Here is an 18,790-nt window from a genome sequence, read left to right as displayed (position 1 = left end):
TAGTTTCATCCGTTTTCTTCCTCTAAAATTAGTTATATAACTCTTCTATAGTTTAGTTTCATGTTGTCGTCTGGCAATGAAGTTAGGACACAAATGTGCCATATGAGATCCGAACATTTTGGTTTGGCATTTCGTGTGCTTGATTCTAGATAAAGGCTCCTGTGGACTGTAAGCGCATAAATTTTCTGTTTACCTTTTTCAGTTATGAGGATTTAAAACCACCATCATCCCCTTCTCCGGTGAACCTGATGCAGTGCCTAACCTAGTGCTTCTGATACTCCCAGTAGCGCTCAAGAAAAAGATGGCATTTCTCAGGCATCTGCCTCAGCAGGACAGGCAGCAGAGTCTCGCTCTCCATATGCAGCGTACGTCATTATATATAAATGCTGTTTCTCTTTCTCAAATTTAATGCTCACTGTTGTGTTTTTTACCAGCAAGTTTTTTGTGTTGGGCAGCTATGAGGATTTGAAGCCTCCCACTTCGCCAAGCCCTACACCAAGCACTTCCATGACAAACCTCTTGCTGCCTCAACAATGGATTTGCACCACCAATCTCCAGCAGCTGAAAAAACTACATCTACCCGTTTCACTGAACCTGGTCCTTCTCAGGAATCAAAATCTTATTATTCTCCCTACCCCGTGTGAGTCTAATTTCACTTGTCACTTCAGCTGTACTTCAACTTGTCAGTTTTCCAATTCTCTGCTTGGTTTTCATTTTTGTAGTTCAGTTGCCCTAGTTCTTAGATGTCCTGTACAAACTCTGTTTGATTTTCTTCTTTACGTTCCTCTTCTCTGAGGCCTGCTATGTTTGCAGATACCCTGACTTTAAGCCTCCTTCTTCGCCTTCCCCAATGGCACCTAGGGTATCGCCCTCATTGGTGCCTGAGATTAATTCAGGTAATGGCCCAGTAACTCAGCTTCCAGTAGCAGATAAACCAAGCAATGACCAAGATCTTGATGAACCAAAGACAAGACCTCTTTCTCCTTTTACCATGTGAGTTTCTTCTTGCTTGAAGGGACTTAATCTGACTTTGTTTCTCATCATTATATTCAGGTGGACATCTTGAATAATTAATGCTGTTGAATCCTTGTCTGTTTATGTTGGAGAAACAGTTATATACTTTGTTTTCCTATTTGTATACATAGTAGTAATATTTTCGTAAACATCCAGGTATGAAGACTTGAAGCCTCCTGCATCACCATCACCTTCGCCGAAGAATCATAGTAATTAAAACACATTGGAAGCAGGTAAGGTTATAGTTCAAATAGTAATATGGGATCTAAAAGGTAACAGAGCCGACACATGACACGATATATAATGCAATTAGATATGGGTGCCTGCATTACATGGAATCTAATAAACAAATTGCACGGTTCACAACTTATAAATAAAGTGGCTCACAGGCTTATTAGAATATTTTTATTTTATATTAAATGATGATTTGAAATATCATGTTGTATCCAACAAGAATGTAGGATTTGGTTATAATATGATTATTTTAAGTATAGATGTCTCATTAGTTCTGAGGCTGATATGTGCTGAGGAAGCAAGTTGATGATTGTGATAGAATTGTTCCTGCAAACAGGAAAATCATGTTGGAAGAACCTGTGCGGCAGCTTAAAATATAGGGGGAGTCACTAAAATGGAGGATTGGAAACATGTATAATCATTTCTTCCAGAAGTGAGCCGTTACTGGATGACCCTTTTTTGGCGGAAGAGAACAAGGATTATTCTTTGTGGCATGTAAAAGCGCAGCTAGTTCAGTTTTACCATCTTAATAAGTATATATTTAATTTAATATGAGATTACTTTAATTACTATTTAAATGTGTGTGTAAAACTCCAAACAGAGATATCTGTCTTATTTCGTTTCTTTGATGTTAGTTGGAGCACGTCTTACTTCCCAAGTGGTTGGATTGGAGAGTAAGATCAACTTGAGTTTTAAGCCAAAATACGCATCAACGAGAATGAGATCACTGAACTACAGAGGGGAATTGATTACCTATCATCATATTCATTATTATAATATAATTACACTGTCGATAACTGCGGAATGTCTCTGTTTTTCGCTGATAATCATACCCAAGCTTTAAAATCTATCTCCGCAGATTGAGTGGAGTAGGAGTCTTGAAGAGGTGGAACAGCATATATATGCTCATCACCCTGTGTAACGTATGTTAATTACATACACATTTTGTTTCGACTTTTGAAAATCACGGACGAAGATCAAATTAAATTTTGATAAATACTCATGTTATTATACAAAATTGTTGCAATATAATTCACTTCTCATTTTTATACTTAAATGTTACATACGGTACACGGATATTATATAGAGAGAATTGTAATAAAGTTAAAAAAATAAATTATGATTAAAAAATTCTAATGACAATAGAACAATTTGTAATGACAAGTTTTAGTAAAGAAAATGATAACTCCTTAGTTGTTATTGTAAGTTTTGGTAATTATTTTTTTTTTCCTTGAAACCTGATAACAATTCTCCCTTATTATATGTTGTTAAAAAGAACAAATTCCAAAAGTATGATGGGTGTGGGCTATCATCAACTGATTTGATGTAGCCAACTTGCATTGAGAGTCACCATGCTCCAACGGATGGCCAGCAACGAGCATATTCATCCCAACTCTAAATTGAACGGACAAAAACACAGCAGATTCTCTTAAATTTTGTGCTTTTTTATTTCATTGAACAAGTTATGATGCTACCAACTACCTGGAAATTATTCATACTCTTCACTGCTACCCAATCTTAAATTGATAAACGCGTTCCTATTTAATCTCACATGTCAAATCTCATTAAATACAGTGACTAATTCTCTCTCTCTCTCTCTCTCTAGCTGTCAAAGATAACTTAATGTACTCCATGAACTTGGTTGTTGCCAAAAGCTGCAAATAGGATGATAAACAAAACACTTCTCACAAGATGAAAACCAAGCATGATGGAAAAGTTATTCTCTCGGAAGCTAGCTAGCCATCCATAACGTCCTTTCTGTGAACTTTTCACAACCTTACAATTTCAGATTCAGTGGTAGAGATGATAAGCATAACAATTTGCAGATTTCCACTAAAGTAATATATGCCTTTTTACTTATAATATCAAGTTGAGAACTCCAGTTAATGGTGCAAAAAGTAAAAGCACTATTATGGAAAAAGCTTTCTTCTCTTCTCCTCCTATGCAGCTAGAATAATTATCAACCGGTTCCTTCTACAAAGCTCTAAAACTAAGAACGATTAGGGATTAGTGGTTACGATGAAAACTACATCAAGCATTATTCAATCACAGCCTTATCATAATCTCTAATATGAAAATTACTACTCGTTATGGGTGTGTAAAACAACCCTAGAGTAAAACATAAGAAGATTTATTGATTGAGTGGGTAAGTGCTGCATGAGCCTTGACGGCTAATGCGCCTAACTCTTGAAGTGAGAGCGGGATATCAGATTTAAAAAGTGGTATGAGAAAATATATTTCACCCACTTGAAGCTCTTCACTTGGAGCCACATGAGGCAATAGTGAGCCTATGTACATAGAATTTGAGCTGCAGATGAAGCTGTTTGGGTTCTGAGACAGAACGTACCCTGCTTTCAATGGCTGCTTCCATTGTTGGAGCTTACCATCAAAATGAACTATGCTCACTTTGAATTTCCAGCTAAAGTTTCCATATTTGTTTTTGCATTGAGAAGAAGCGGAGGAGCCCATCTGGGTATGAGTGAAACAGAGATAACAGAAATACTAAGAAAGTTCTGCCGGGGTGGATTTGGATATATCTCTGGTGTGAAGAGTTCAGATATATATAGGAGTGAAGAGGATAAAGGTGGCCTTTCAAGTGAAATTTCTGGTACGGTGAATGTTTTTGCCAATGAACATGTGCAGATGGGAGGATTTTGAGGTTGAAAATTTCGACTTTGGGAGATTCCTGTCTCTTCCTTTCCGTTAACGTTGGCCTTTGTTAGTCCATTATTTTGGGTCTCTCAAATATATTTGTTCCATCATTCTTTCTTACAAGTTAGTTATCTCTATATCAATCTAAACAATTTCCAAAAAAGAAAAATTAAGAGAACTTAGTGTGTTAAATTGTTATTAGATTTGACCACGGTCACATGAATCGACCTTCTCCAACATTGAATATCCGTAATGGCCATGAATGACGGGAGCACAGGGGAATTTAATCTACTTTGTCTGCAATAGCAATAGGACCCAACAAGCCCAATTGCCGATCTCAATCTCTCTCTCCCTCTCTCTCTCTCACACGCACTCATGCTAGAATATCTCATTATATCTTATGAATTGTCATATGCTTTCAATGACATCTACTGAAATCGTTTTTAACTTGGACTACATTAAAATTACTAGGTTCTACTAAGGTGGTCTCGGACGTCACGGTACCAAAGATTGATGGGAATGATTTATGAAAGATATAAAAGATGGATGATTTTTCATATTTTCATGATAAGTTCTTTGATCTTGACCCAATATTGCCACCTCAAAACCCAGATTCAAGTCAGCCGCATTCTTTGTGAAGATTTCTGCAACGTACAGGTTATATGATAACAATTGACAGGTACGTTCGAAAATCTGGACGTGGTGGCCAAAAAAAAAAAAAAAGAAAGAAAGAAAGAAAGAAAATTACGTACAGCAGATCTTTCTCAGATGGTCAAGGCCTATTAAGCTAATATTTATGGACTCAAACTCTCACGAATCACAATTAATGAAGAAAAAAACCTTACACATAAACATGATTAACACTTTTAATTCCGGCCGTCAGAACCGTTGGATCTCACAACACTAGCAGCAGTCATCTCTCAGCATGTTGGTTTTCTATCCCACTTCCTTCTGTCCTCTGGCTGTACTCTGGATATTCTTGATGCCTCCAATCCGCTTCCTTCAACGACTCGATTTGATTTCATGTCAAAATTCTACCTTCAAACTCTCAAAGAGACACATGGAAGACCTGAATTGTTGACAAGATTTTTGTGCTTAAGTGAAAATGATTTTCTTGAGATTGAATAGGTGGCAGAAGCGGTTGAATTAGCAGCAGAAGGTGTGTGAGAATGAACAAGAGCTGCATTAGCCTTGATGGCCAGAGCACACAAATCCTGAAGCGAAAGTGTTCCATAGGATTTAGAGAGAGGCAATAGGAAGTAAATGTGTCCTAATTGAAGCTCTTCACTTGGATCCACATGAGGTATGGGAGACCCAATGTACATGGATTCGGAGCTGCACATAAAACAGTTTAGGTTCTGAGACAGAACATGCCCCGCCTTCTTCGTTTCCTTCAGTTGTTGAAGCTTGCCCTCCATGTCTATTACGTTCACGCTGGATTTCCAACTCAAATTTCCTCCTTCGCTTGTGTATTGAGAAGATGCACAATTGCCCATATGGAATCACTCGCCAATTTTCCTTCTTGATCGTCTCAAATCAAGGTATGCTATCGTGGGGTGTTCGTGGCGAAAATGGAAACAGAGCCAGAGAAGCAGAGGAATATGATTTCTCTGGTTTTGGATGGTTATTTTGGGAAGGGAGTTCTGGTATTTATAGGGTAATAAACAAAGAGAAGATGACACTAATCTAGCGACGAAACAGTATCACATAAGGATTGTGATGTTGACAACGGGACATTCTTTGCACTTTCCTTGCCATAAAAAGTTCAAGTAATAACTGTACACTCGCATGTCGGGCTTGTTCATGTCACAGTGTGGGCCACTTGAAGTCAGGTCTTGCATCAGCAAATTAACTCGGATTCTGTGGACTATTCGGATGAAGCAAGGATAAGGAAAAAGAAAGGTAAGCCATTTGTTTAATTTGAACAGAAGAAAGTGGGGAAGCTGGAAGGAAGGAGGAAGCATCCATCAAACTTCTAGTTTCACATTGTTACTCTGAATTAATGCATGATATGGGGTGATGGGTTTGTCTGACTTCTGAGTCTCTGGGTAGCTTTATGAGATGCCAAATTTCCCAAAACACGTTTCTAGTGGATTGTATCTATCATATCGTTAAAAGTTAGAATGGACTCTCATGATCCTTCCTTCCCTCTTCTTCATTTTTAAGCCAGAATCCTACTCTGCAACAATCCATGCGTTGAGCCAATTTTACCATAAATAATATTCATGAAGCCGATGATGATAGTAATCCATCTCCAAACTACTATTAAAACTTGAAAGTTCATAATTGCAGTGGTTACTGCTAGAGATTTTATTGTCATTTCATATAATTAAAATTATTATTTCCAAAGATGAAATAGTCATCCATTTCAAGACATCCATCTTCCAAATACTATTGGAGTTATAGTTCCCCGCCAACCGCGGTGGTGAAAGTTTTTTTAACATTTCAAGTCTCAAGCCACTATTACATATATACCCTCTAACTCCAAATATACGGAGATTTACAATATGATGCTAATGAAAGAAAATAATTATCAGTAAGTTTTAATGATCAGTGAACCATTATCATTTGCTATCTTAGAATTTGTCATTGCAAACTGATCTGTGCCGTTATAACTTTTTAGTTAGTATATTTCTTACTTAAAACTTCATGGCAATTCTCCTCTAAATAATAGAAAGTTCATTTCATGTGGATTGGGAAAAATAATACGTATCTGATTCTAAATATAAGACCTAGTTTACAATATAAATTACACTACAAAATGAATCTTATATTTAAGACAGGAGGAGTATTAAGTCTTGGAGATAAAAATATATTAAAATATTATATCTAAAAATCAAAATAAATATTATATGCATAACTGGAGAGAGTAGTTTGCAAGTGGAACATCACATCGCGTTTGCGGGTGCCCCAGTGGGGCAGCAGCGCGTTGTGCCTCCGGTGTTTTAGGCTTTAGCCCACAGATTACATTTTGAAGTCCACATAACAGAAACCATATATCCCTTTTGGGGGCCGAAAAGAAAAACCTGATTTTCCATGTGAGCTAAATATCTATATCCCGGGAAAAGTAAAAAAAAGCTTGAATTTTTTTAATTAAATTATATTCATCATTTTAATAGTTGAAATTTATGAAAATATGTGAAAATCTTGAACGAAACAACAATAATTCAGGAAAAGTGCAAATTTAAATATTATAATTTGTATTAATGTATCTTGTCTGTGGGCTTGACGTTGCGCTGGAGTGAAATGTGAAGCACAAACTTGGCTTTTTCAATGCAAATGTACACGCAGTTCATGTTTGTGCGAAGACTTGACCCAGAAAAGAATGTTTGTTGAAGACTAATATTAAGGGTCAAAATTCTCGCTCGGTTTCATTTACCTACTTTTTTTCCCCCTAGGTGAAGATATTTTCTTATTGAAAATAATCATATTCAAGGTACTATCAGACACTAAATATAAACACATCTCCCAGTAGAGATTTAAATCTTGGTTCACCATATTATGAGGGATTAGCCTATTCTGCTAAATCCAATCTTATTAGTTGGTCTCATTGGTCTACTTGTATGAAATGTTAATTAAAAATAAAATTAATATCATTTATAGTCCTTGAAATTTCTTCAAAATTTAAAACCAATTATTTTTTCTTTGAAATTTAATCTCATTTTGATTTTGGTTCTTGAAAAAATTACTATTTTATAGACTAAAAACCTTTAAGCAGATCAAAATAAAGTTAAATATTAGGAATCAAAATCAAAATGAGGTTAAATTTTAGAAACTAAAAATTATATTAAATTTTAAAAATATATATTAAATTGAATTACGTGATTGGATCAGACTAAGCAATGATTAGTGGATTAATCAGAAATGAGTTCAACATTGAGATGGATTAACACTGCTCATACCGTGCCAATATTTTTGTTAAGAAATACCGCTTAGTATGCTCAATGCTCAAATAGGTCATGAATCTACTAAGAATAAAACCATCATATCAGATAACGAACGCGATTAAAAAATTTTAAGCCATATTTGAATCTCAATATAATATTATCACTTAATCAATAATAGCTTAATTTCGGTCAAAAAAGTTAGTAGCTTAATTTCGCGTGAGATAAGTCTTCCTCCTAACCGTGTACACTTTATTATAAAATAAGAAAATATATACTTCACACATATTAAGAAAATTAGTTAAAATTATATATGAACAAATGTGTGTTGCACACATAAATATGCCTTATTAGCAAGGGTACTTTAAAAAATAATAAATTTGAAATAAAAAAAATAGGATTTTATATTTTTAGTTGGTGGAAGAATTATTTGGGACGGAACTAAGTGATTAAATGTATCGAATCCCTTTGAAATGTTTGCACAGTGGACCATGGCCCATATAGGTATTCATCAATGGGCCACATAAATGAATAATTGGGCCTAAAGGTGGAAATCTGACGATGAGGAGGAGAGTATTAGTTCAGGCCTTAAAAACAGGGGAAAAGGAAACAAAGTGTCACTTTGAACGGGAAAAATGAGATGAATATTGTATGGTCCCTTGGGAGATAAAAAGGTACAAGGAGAGTATGTGTTTTCTGTCTTTTGCATAGGATTACATATCTATTAAGCATGATTCAATTTCATTTTTTTTATATCCTTAATACATATAATTGTCTCGTAAATTATAGAGAATTAAGTTGTAGAGTTGTAAAGAAATCCAATAATATCAATCATGATCCCACCAAATCATATTGAAACATGAATTTTCGGGGTTAAAAAAAACCCATGAAATGGAACTGATTATTCAATACCAAAATGAAATAATGACTTGTTTGGAATGACTTATAAGTAATTTTTTAATTTTAATTTATGAAATATAAGACAAGTGTGTAAAAAGAGCTTTATCTTGGCTTACATGAAAAAAAACACGTAAATAAGCAAATCCAAACAATGTCTAAGGGAAAACCAAGAAAAGTCAAATCATCAGTGTAAACTTATACTCGCCATTAATTAGTTCAAGAGTTAAGAAAGAAAACGAAGGAGGGGCTGAATCAAAATGAACAAGTGACAAAGATATGAGTGAGACATCTCAAGAGGAAGCAGCAGAAGTGGGTAGTACCACAGAATTTCTGCAAAAGTTGAAGGATAAATGTTTTATGCATTAGTTTAAAAAGCATACATGATTTCTTTCTTCTTGACACAGACCAATCACGCTACATTATTACTCACGACGCACACGACAAGAATCTCGTTTCTGCAAAATTCCTTGTATTTATTTGTTTCCCTCCTCATTAATCTCCCCCCCCCCCCCCACCCCACCCCACCCCACCCCACCCCACCCCACCCCAAACACTACATGTTGTTCTAAATATACAATTTATTCTGTAATATAAATTACATTATAAAATGAATCTTATCAGAACCAGTATATTGATACTCCTCCAGTCCTTAATATAAGATCCAAATGTTGAGTTGGTTTTTATTCTAAATATAAAACCCATTTCTCATATTTATTAATTTTCTCTAAATTATCCCCATGGATACTCCCTCAACCATAATCAAATAGAAGAGAGAAAAGAAGTACTCCTCCGGTCCTAAATGTAAGACCCTTATACACACTAGTATAAGGGTCTTACATTTAGGACCGGAGGAGTATTAAGAAAGATGATTATGGTGTTTTAGAAAAAATATGTCACTTTTCTTATAATTAACTAACTTACCTAACTTCCATAATCTAATCAAATTAGTTAAATGGGTCTTATATTAAGGATCAAAGGAGTATTATATATTATCTTCTTCTTCTTTTTTCTTGGAGAAGAACAGTCTTTATTGGTGTAGATTTTAATGGTGTGTAAAAGAACAAATGCTCCATAATCAATTATGAAACTGCCGTCTTCGTGTGACACCTAGCAGTTACTGTACATCTTCCTTTACAAGCTTTATTAGTAGTGAATCCCTTAATATTTACAAAAAGCATCAAATGATCAAGCATAAAACACACACACACGCACAGATGTTTTAATGCTTTAAATCTTATAAAAATATGATGTTTACAATTGCATTATTTGAGCGCTCGACAGTATAAACAAATGAAAATAATTACTAGCAGCATTTAAAATAAAATTTATTCTTTTTTTCATTAAAACAAAATTTAGTCGACTAGCATCCCAAGTTTAGAATGGAAATATCTTTGCTGATTATATATTTTATTGAAGTGAGTTTGCAACGTTCATGAAATGCACATGTTGGTGTTTACAGTAAAGCTTTCTTCAGGAAATCCGATATTGTCAGTACTGGACATATTTGAAGGATAGCATCTAGGCAAGAATCAATTCGTTGTGGAGTTGGCATTGTAGCTAGAGATAAAATGGATAAGATAGGGATGATAAACCAAGATAATGTCGTCTGTGTTTAATTTTAAGGAACAGGCACGACAGAGGCATGCATGTACAAAAGCTTGATTAGAAGCAGAACTTCTAATTTTATATGCAAGATGGGGAATCTATTCCTTAGCTTGTTTGTTTAATTTCTATATGTCTTTCAAAACTTTCTATTACACTGTGGTAGCTTGTATTTTATTCTCCATATATCCCTTCTAGCTTTCATATCACAATGAATCCACTAAATCAAATATCCACACCCCTTCATTCTTTGCGTCAATCATAAACATCCTATTGCAGTTTTTAAGGTTTTTTTTTTTTGAAAAAAAAAAAGAAAATAAGAACAATCAAGTCAAATAATTCAGTTCGATCTTTTCAACTATAGATATGCATATGTAATTAAGCTTGTATTAATGCTATATTCTTATTTACTCCTATAAATTTAGAATGAAATTTTTGTCCATGATCTACTCATCATTACTTGATAGATGTTGATTGCAAAATGGACCTACCTTGATACAAAATAAGCCTACTTTGCATTAAAATTGAAAAGGACAGTAACTTAAGGTATCTTGAGTCTAATTAAGCCCATGTATAGACACTCGTTTTTGTGCGAAAAAACACTGATATCAAGAGTCGAATTCCAACTAATTTAGATCAAGGTGGGTCAAACCAAAAGAGCAGTAAGCTATCTCAATAAATACTTAGTACAACTGTATATTTAAAGATTGGAATTGAAAAGCTCTAAGTAAATTAGCACATCTTTTTACCAACTCAAGATGGCTTGCAAAAACACCTTAAGGAGGAAGAAATCATTAGTTTTTTATATAGAGCAGATGAATCAATAATAATCTCATACACTACACTAGGTTACAAAATACTACCTACAGTTCTAAATATAAATATAAGATCTAGTAATACATATATATTTAGAATAGGAGATAATAATTAAAACGAGGTGGTAATTAAGGTTTACCGATTAGCGGGTTACAAGATCATGGAAAACTTAAAAGTTCGTATATATTCTCCTCGTGGGACGTGACTCATCAACATGCCTAATATGTCTCCCTCTCTCCCTTCTTGTTGACACCGAAATTCCCAGGAACTTCCTTCATTATCATCTCATCAGCAGGCATAATTCTTTTCCAGTTGCTTCATCCACAAGCCACACAAAATCAAACCTAAGCCCCAATCTTCAAATCCCCCATTCCGTAGCCTCCCAGTAATCAAGTCCAATTAAATTCGTATATAAATACAAATACCTCTTCTTCATCTTCATGCACTCCTCCTCCTCCTGGGGCAATTCTCTGAAACACGGTCATGAAATACAGCGAGATATCCCACTTCAGCCACCCAGAGCACAAGCTCAGATTCGAGTACTCAGAAATCCCATTCAAATGCGATGGTTGTAAGGAAGTCGGCATAGGATCACGATACAAATGTTCCATCTGCGATTATGATCTCCACGTCCATTGCGCCGTACCTCCGCCGTCGATCAGCCACCCGTTCTACAGGAAATGTTCGTTCCAGTTCCTGAGCCGCCCGCCGGGGGAGATGGCGCGTTACTGTAACGCGTGCGAGAAGGACGTGAGCGGATTCGTGTACCACTGCGGATCGTGCGGGTTTGATCTTCACCCGTGCTGCGCGAAGCTGCCAATGGTGCTGGACGACGGAGAAATAAAGCTGTATCTGTACAGGAAGGTGAGCTCGGCGTGCCGTCGGTGGGCGAAAGGGACGAAGCTGGAGTTACAGATCGAATTGCAAGAAGTACAATCTACATGTGGCGTGTGTGAGGGAGATGCTGGTGGAGAGTTGGTATGAGATATATATGGAAAGCAATAAGGGGAAGGTATCGGGGACGGCGAGGATTCCGAGGCTGAAGAACACGCTTCAGAGCAGCCATGGCAGTAGTGGAAGGAGTAAGGGGAAGGTAAAGAAGTGCTGTGAGATCGCCGGTCTGGCAGTGCAGTTTGTGATATCGGCGGTGCTGGGAGATCCGACGGTTCTCATAGCTGGGGTTGTGGGATCACTGATGTCACGAGGTTGATGAAGCCATTGAAGGGTTGCTTCGTGGTGAATCGGTTGATCAGTATGTACGTAGGAGATGAAGTGGTAGCATGCCATCCCGCTGTAATTTGCTCAACAAGTTTCCCCTTTCCTGTTTCTGATCAGGGAACTGCACTGCTGGGTTATATAACTCAAGAATCTGGAAAAATTAAAAGCTTCCTCATTTACTCATCAACTCATCTTCACACGCACACCCTGTATAATTTGATATTTGATATAGCCTCCTCCTTAACGGATCGGAAGAACTAGCCAAGTTAAAAAAGTTGAATAAATTACTTAATTCCCAATAAAATTGACATAATCCCTGAGATACTCTCACGTCTTTGATTATATATACAAATTAGTTTAAAAATAAATAAATGTGAAAAATAAAATAAAATTTTTTTGCCAACAAATTAATCAAGGTCTTACGGTCAAAACTAAGCCAGCAGTTCCAATATTTAGGATGAAGTAAGATATAAAAGTTACAGGAAAGGGCATTACATCTACAACATGTGAACTAGGTAGTATAACCAAGATCTCCAGACATACGTACAACAGCCACTTGTTACTACTTCCTGTACTTAATATAAGAGCTAGTTGACTAATTTGAGTAGATTAAAAAAACTAGTTAAGTTAATTATTTGTAATAAATATGTATGGTCTTCCTTAAAATATCTTTGCTAATATATATTGACTAAAACTACTATATAACAAAACATTTAACATATATAACTATTACAAGGACTATCTAATAATTAGAAAAAATGAATAAATATGAGAGACAAAGTGAATTGAGATCTTATATTTGGAATGAAATTAAAAGTCAAACTAACTCTTATATTAACCACAGGAAGTAGTAATTTGTTTAATTTGATTCATGAGTTTTATCTATGTATTTTATGAATTAGACTATTATTATAGGGAGAATTACAATGGGTCAAAAAAAAAAATACCGACAAATCTTAATAATAAATTTGAAATTGTCATTTTTTATTCTGAAACTTGTTATTACAAATTTTTTATGTTGTTATTAGGATTTTTTTTAGTAATCTTTTCTTGGAGTTGATTGCAATTCCCCCATTTTTATACTCATTGTCTGGTGCATTTATTGACAAGTTCATTTTTTACCCTCATTTACTTATATGCTCAATTACCCCGTCAAAGAATCAATATGAGCATTTCTTAAAAAGGAAAATAAATCTCAAACATATTTATTAATCTTGAGTTCTTGACTGTGGGTTTTGGTTCGTGCAATTTAAATTATTTATTTCTTTTTATAAAAGAGGTGCAAAGAGACCAGATTAAGATTTTATAGTTTGAATCCTTGATCGAAATTTCTTTGAGAAAATAAAACGGTGGCCCCAAAATGCCCCAAGAAGTAGAAAAGCCAAAACTCAGAATCAAAGACATAAAGGGTGAAAGCTATATATGCAGAAAGAGTGAGACAGAAGCACAGCTTTCAACTTTTGCTTTGTGTAAGCGTCAACGGCAAGGTTGATGCCAAATTGACGACTCCGGAAAGCTAATTAATCACCTCCTACGTATTATATATGCCGCGTGCTCAACTAATTCCTATCCCGTGTTCGATCAATTGCGACATAGCCATTTGCATACGATACTTCTAAATTTCAATGGCGTTCTCTTTCTGATTTTTGTGTATTGTTGTCGTAGGCAGAATGGGATGGTTTTTTAAAAAAAAAAAAAATTCTCACTGTATATTTACGATAACTTTTCCTCTGTGGGGATGCGATCATGAGAATTTGCAGGTTTCAGAACATTGCCTCCATTATGATTCATGAATCACTGCACATTTATTCAGCTGATGTTTGCTCCCCTTTATAGTTTGTGACAGAACTAAACATGATTGGGTACACATAATCTCCGAATAACCGGCTGCATGAAGAGTCTGCACATCTATTTTGACGAGTTTCTCGACTTTTTGGCACCGTTCAACCTCGTAAGTTGTGTGCGTACCTCAGAATTTCAGAAAGTGGGTAGTATGGTTCAAGAGGTTTACAACTTTTATTGAAACTTGGTTTTAAGGTGACACCATTCCACTCCCGTATACAATTCAGCTCTTGACGATGAGAGCTTCTCTGTCTATTCTTTGATTCTCTCTCACATGAAAGTTCTGAGATTACAACGATCTTCACATACGCTGGCCCCTGCAATTTCTAATTCTATAATCTATAATGTACAAAAGAACAAATTTTCACAGAAAGGAGAAAAATCATAAACGAAAAGAGAATCACAAGGAGGGTAATAGCCAAAGGTTGAACAGGGAGGATGCTAATAACAGAAGCCATGACAGAAACGCCATAACTGCGGATATCTGGTATCTGCTGCAAAACTTGGACGGGCAATAAGAACCATGGGACTGCATCAGCAGATCTACAACACTCGCTGTTGAGCATGCTGCTGCAAGTGTCAGAACAGATAACACCTGCAACAAAATTATTAAATCAACTCTGATCAAAATTCCGATGTTCCTAGTTTTTTTTAAGGAAAATATAACTTGTCAGAACTTAATCTTTTCTCTACTAATATTTTAACCACATGATCAGAATCTACATACCCAATCTCCCACAACAATGATCAGCAGTATTACCGGCTGATGAATGGGACATTTGAGGAGAACAGAGTATCCATCTACCAATGCTAATGTGAAACTCCAAGGTATGACCAAACCCATAATAGTTACCAAGTAGCTGCGATTTGGGATGATCCAAGTTAAAACACAGGAACAAAATTACTTATGCAGAGCATGTGAAAAGCAAAGAACAGAAGCAGAAGTTAGTTTATCCGGATCATTGCCTTTATGAGTAAAAGGGATTTTAGTTTTAAATTTTCCCAGACTAATAGTTTATGATTCTGGTTGGTAAGAACAATGACATAGTTTAGTTTCCTTCTGTCTCATCCCTCGTTACCAAACTGCAGCAGAAGTTGAAAACTAAAAGAATACCAAACAATACCTTAAGGAGTTCAATCACTTCTCAGCCATGGAAATGGGCATCACTACATTGAATCAACATGCTTTGGAAGACGTTTAAGAATCTTAGCCTAGGCATAAAATCAACTATTCCACAGAACAAAAAGCGTAATCAGATAAATAAACTCAAGGTTAGACGATTGATCATGCTAATATATGGCTAAATTGTTCTGTGATCTCATTTACTATAAGCACTTCAAAGATCCTAAAGACTCCGGAATCTCAAGGGTCACACAGTGAAATAGCAAAAAACGAAAAGAAAGTACCAGAAAGCTGTGTAGCCGTAGAATTCGACTCCAAAAGACATGAAGAGAAGAGAAGCAGAAGAGAACATAGTCTGACCCAACCTGAGACTAAAGCTGGCAGTGGTACCGACAGAACGGGTAATTCATCCATGCGCTTCTTTATCTTCTTGTTGCATGAGACGTTCTGAATCTAAATCTACTTCAATTTCAGGGTTTGCCTTTCTTCTTCCTTTGTGTTTCCCCATCAATTTTCCCTTTCATTTCAGAACCATAATAGCCCACGCCCCTCACCTATGTAATCAGTTGAAACCTTCTGATATGATCTGTACTCACAAATCCCAAGAATGGTATGCATAGAAATTTCTCACCAGTTTGTTCCTCTTTCTAGTAACTATGAAACGTGCCAAGAAGACAACCAACTTACCGTACTTTATGGAAATTAAGACCTCTCTTTCCCAAACATTTAAATACTTTGTAGTAGTCCGGCAAGTTTCTTGGTGGAGATTTGGACTATTGCAATGAAGAAATTTGTTAAATGTATCATGAGGCATGACTAAGTGGGTGCCACTAAAAGAAGATAAAAGCAAGATTTTGTAAATTTTTATCATCAACTTTTTTTAATGAACATATAATATGTTAAAGAATCATTTAAAAAAAATAAATTACCTAATATTGTCATGAAAAAAATATTCATGTTAGATTTAACAATTGCTCTTAGGTGCTCAACTTTCATCCACAAATCTCTAGTCCATGTTATTATTTTGTGATTTGCTGGTTGAGCAATAATGTTGTTTATATAATTATGATAGACTTGACAGTTGACAACTTGACACGTGGGTTGCTTTGCTCTTTTGGAAAAAGTACAATTAAGAGCCCAACATAGTAATCAAAGATTTAAAATTTTAGAAGTTTAAAACTGAATAATTAGTATCATCATCATTATGTATACAAAATATAAGTGATAGAATTAGGAGTTCAATCCCCAGTACAATAAAAATATAAGAAAACATGGTAACAAGAGACAAGCCTGTTTTTAATAAAAAGGTGATACTAAAGTGCTTTCTTTAGTTGATGCTCTAATTGAACGTTTTATATTCCTGGATTTGAACGGTGGTTAACATGTTAGGGACAAGGAGAGAGCACTATGTATGTGGGTGGGACCATGGGGTATTAGTGGAACACAAAGCACTTCTCATGTAATGTTTGATTTAACCAAACTCTAAGTTCAGTCAAAGCAACAGTTTATAAAAGACCACACCAGTGCTTTCTAAAAGAATGACCTTGTATTTGCCACGTGTCCTACCCTAATGACCCCCAATGTTCTTGGGAAAGTGATGATAAACTAGGGATGGACTTGGCTGTTTTTCTCACCAGGTTCATATGGTTTCACTGTCTACTGTTTACAGGAATTTATTCATATGGTTTCACTGTCTGCTGTTTACAAGAATGTGTCTAGGCAATCACAGATTTCAAAGGAGGTAACACAAAGTAAAACTACGAGTTAGTTAATACTTTGATCTTATTTTATACACAACAGCTTATATCTGTTTGGGTCACTTTGTCACAAGTTGAAGGTAATATAAACGATCCAAAATTTTGGACAGCAGAAGGCTGAGTTTCAGTCAGTCTCACTCTTTTCTTCAGGAAACCCTCAGTGGATCCAAACTTAAGAGCATGAGCCCTGCTCTCCCAACCAGCCCTGAATAAAAGTTCTGCCTCTCCAACAAGCATCGACCTTGATCCAAACGAATCCTATGTGTTATGAAAATCATGATCTGATAGGGCAGAAAAAAAACACAAAAGACTTGACATTAGAATGATGTTCCATATCCACAAGATATTTGGTCACATCCCAGATGGTATTTGATACGATTAAACTCGGGGAAAGAAAGGAGGAACATGCCATGACCTTGTTTTTAACTGTTACATAACCATGGTACGTAGTCGAATAATTGAGCCATTGTTCCATATCCACAAGAAGATCTGAGCCGTTGTTGTTGTGGAATGTGTAGAAAGAGCAGCACCAGAGATGATCAGGATCACTAAAGAATTAAACGGCCAAGGCATCCTCAGAAATCACCAAGTCTTGACTAAGATACCAAAAGGAATAGAAGAGCATGGACGCTATTTTGCCGAAAAGAATTCACATCAAGATTCACTCATAAGTGTAACGCCAATATAGCCATAGCCATAACAATCTATTTCACCACGATCACTTATGACAGCTAGTGCAGAATCTTTAGAGCTTAATCAGGTAGGTGACCATCTGTAATCATTGATGCTCGTAAACTATTTAACATGGGAGATAAGAATGTCTTTATCATGCTCGACCACCACCAAAGTGAAGGTTAACAAATGCTGTCGGCAAGTTGACTTTGAAGTTCTAACGATGAATAGTAGTAAAATAATACTGATACTTCTTAAGATCAGAGCAGTGTTTTTATTTCACAGTTATCTGATGTCAACAACAGAGTGACCCAAGTTAATAGTAATTCTTTTATAGGAGCACCCTCCATCTACTTTTTATGATGCCAAGGAGAAATAAACTTCTTAACTTAGAGGCACAAAGAAATAATTCTTTGTCAGTTTTCCACCTCTTTCTTCAGGTCATCCAAGCTATAAAATCCTTCCTTCGCGATTAAAAAGCCTATTCTTGAACTCGCTTGTGAGTTGTGGCTAATCTATTTAAATGTATTATTGAGCACTCACAGTCACATTTAGCGAATACAGGACAAATTTTCTGAGGACATTAGTACCATGAAAAATATAATTTTCTCTTCTTAATTTATATTTAGTTTGGTGTCCTTCATTAACACTCTCACTGACAGAAGCTCTTCATGAAAGCATCGAAAATAATGCATAAAGATGCTGCCTTTTCACAATACAGCCACGTAATTCAACAAGTTCTAAATTTTACATAGAAATACTGATAAATGATTTCCAACTTTGTAAACACCAGGGAGGCTCAAAAAAGTTGGTAAGACCTGAAATAAAGCAAGAATGTTTTTGAAAATGGTAACCATCACAATCAACGGGTGAAACTAATTTTCTTTCGGCAGTGTTTATCGCGTCAGAGGGAGTGGGGATCAAATCGTAGAATTGAAGACGGTTGAAGGGTGCAGGAGAGGGGGGAAAAAAGAACTGGCCCATGCAGGTCTCGAACCTGCGACCTTCGCGTTATTAGCACGACGCTCTAACCAACTGAGCTAATAGGCCATTGAGATTGGCAGTCAAATTGTAAA

General features: G+C 35.8%; 2 protein-coding genes, 1 long non-coding RNA gene, 1 other non-coding gene and 2 pseudogenes across 4 annotated transcripts; 2 read left to right on the top strand and 4 right to left on the bottom strand.

Moving 5' to 3' along the window:
* The first annotated feature begins 553 nt into the window (after nt 1-553).
* On the top strand, nt 554-1,640 carry LOC114733329 (uncharacterized). Its single transcript, XR_003739071.1, has 4 exons — nt 554-640; nt 814-993; nt 1,171-1,247; nt 1,586-1,640. It is a non-coding gene; the product is annotated as an uncharacterized LOC114733329 (long non-coding RNA).
* Nucleotides 1,641-3,357: 1,717 nt separating this feature from the next.
* LOC114733335 (uncharacterized) lies at nt 3,358-3,717 on the bottom strand. The gene has a single exon (XM_028920785.1). The coding sequence runs from the start codon at nt 3,715-3,717 to the stop codon at nt 3,358-3,360; it is 360 nt and encodes a 119-aa protein (XP_028776618.1).
* A 943-nt stretch (nt 3,718-4,660) lies between these two features.
* On the bottom strand, nt 4,661-5,423 carry LOC114733317 (uncharacterized). The gene has a single exon (XM_028920766.1). It carries the CDS (start codon nt 5,394-5,396, stop codon nt 4,941-4,943), a length of 456 nt encoding a protein of 151 aa, XP_028776599.1. The 5' UTR covers nt 5,397-5,423; the 3' UTR covers nt 4,661-4,940.
* A 6,133-nt stretch (nt 5,424-11,556) lies between these two features.
* Nucleotides 11,557-12,357, top strand: LOC114733308 (uncharacterized; annotated as a pseudogene).
* A 1,959-nt stretch (nt 12,358-14,316) lies between these two features.
* Nucleotides 14,317-15,699, bottom strand: LOC114733342 (CASP-like protein 5C1; annotated as a pseudogene).
* A 2,991-nt stretch (nt 15,700-18,690) lies between these two features.
* On the bottom strand, nt 18,691-18,764 carry TRNAI-AAU (transfer RNA isoleucine (anticodon AAU)). Its single transcript has one exon. It is a non-coding gene; the product is annotated as a tRNA-Ile (tRNA).
* Between the last annotated feature and the right edge of the window lie 26 nt (nt 18,765-18,790).

This window comes from Neltuma alba, unplaced genomic scaffold (assembly GCF_004799145.2).
Source record: "Neltuma alba isolate B1F8T4 unplaced genomic scaffold, ASM479914v2 tig00002588_pilon, whole genome shotgun sequence".
Classification (NCBI taxonomy): domain Eukaryota; kingdom Viridiplantae; phylum Streptophyta; class Magnoliopsida; order Fabales; family Fabaceae; genus Neltuma; species Neltuma alba.
The sequence above is the reverse complement of the archived record's forward strand: the minus strand, read 5'-3'. Positions and strand labels throughout refer to the sequence as shown.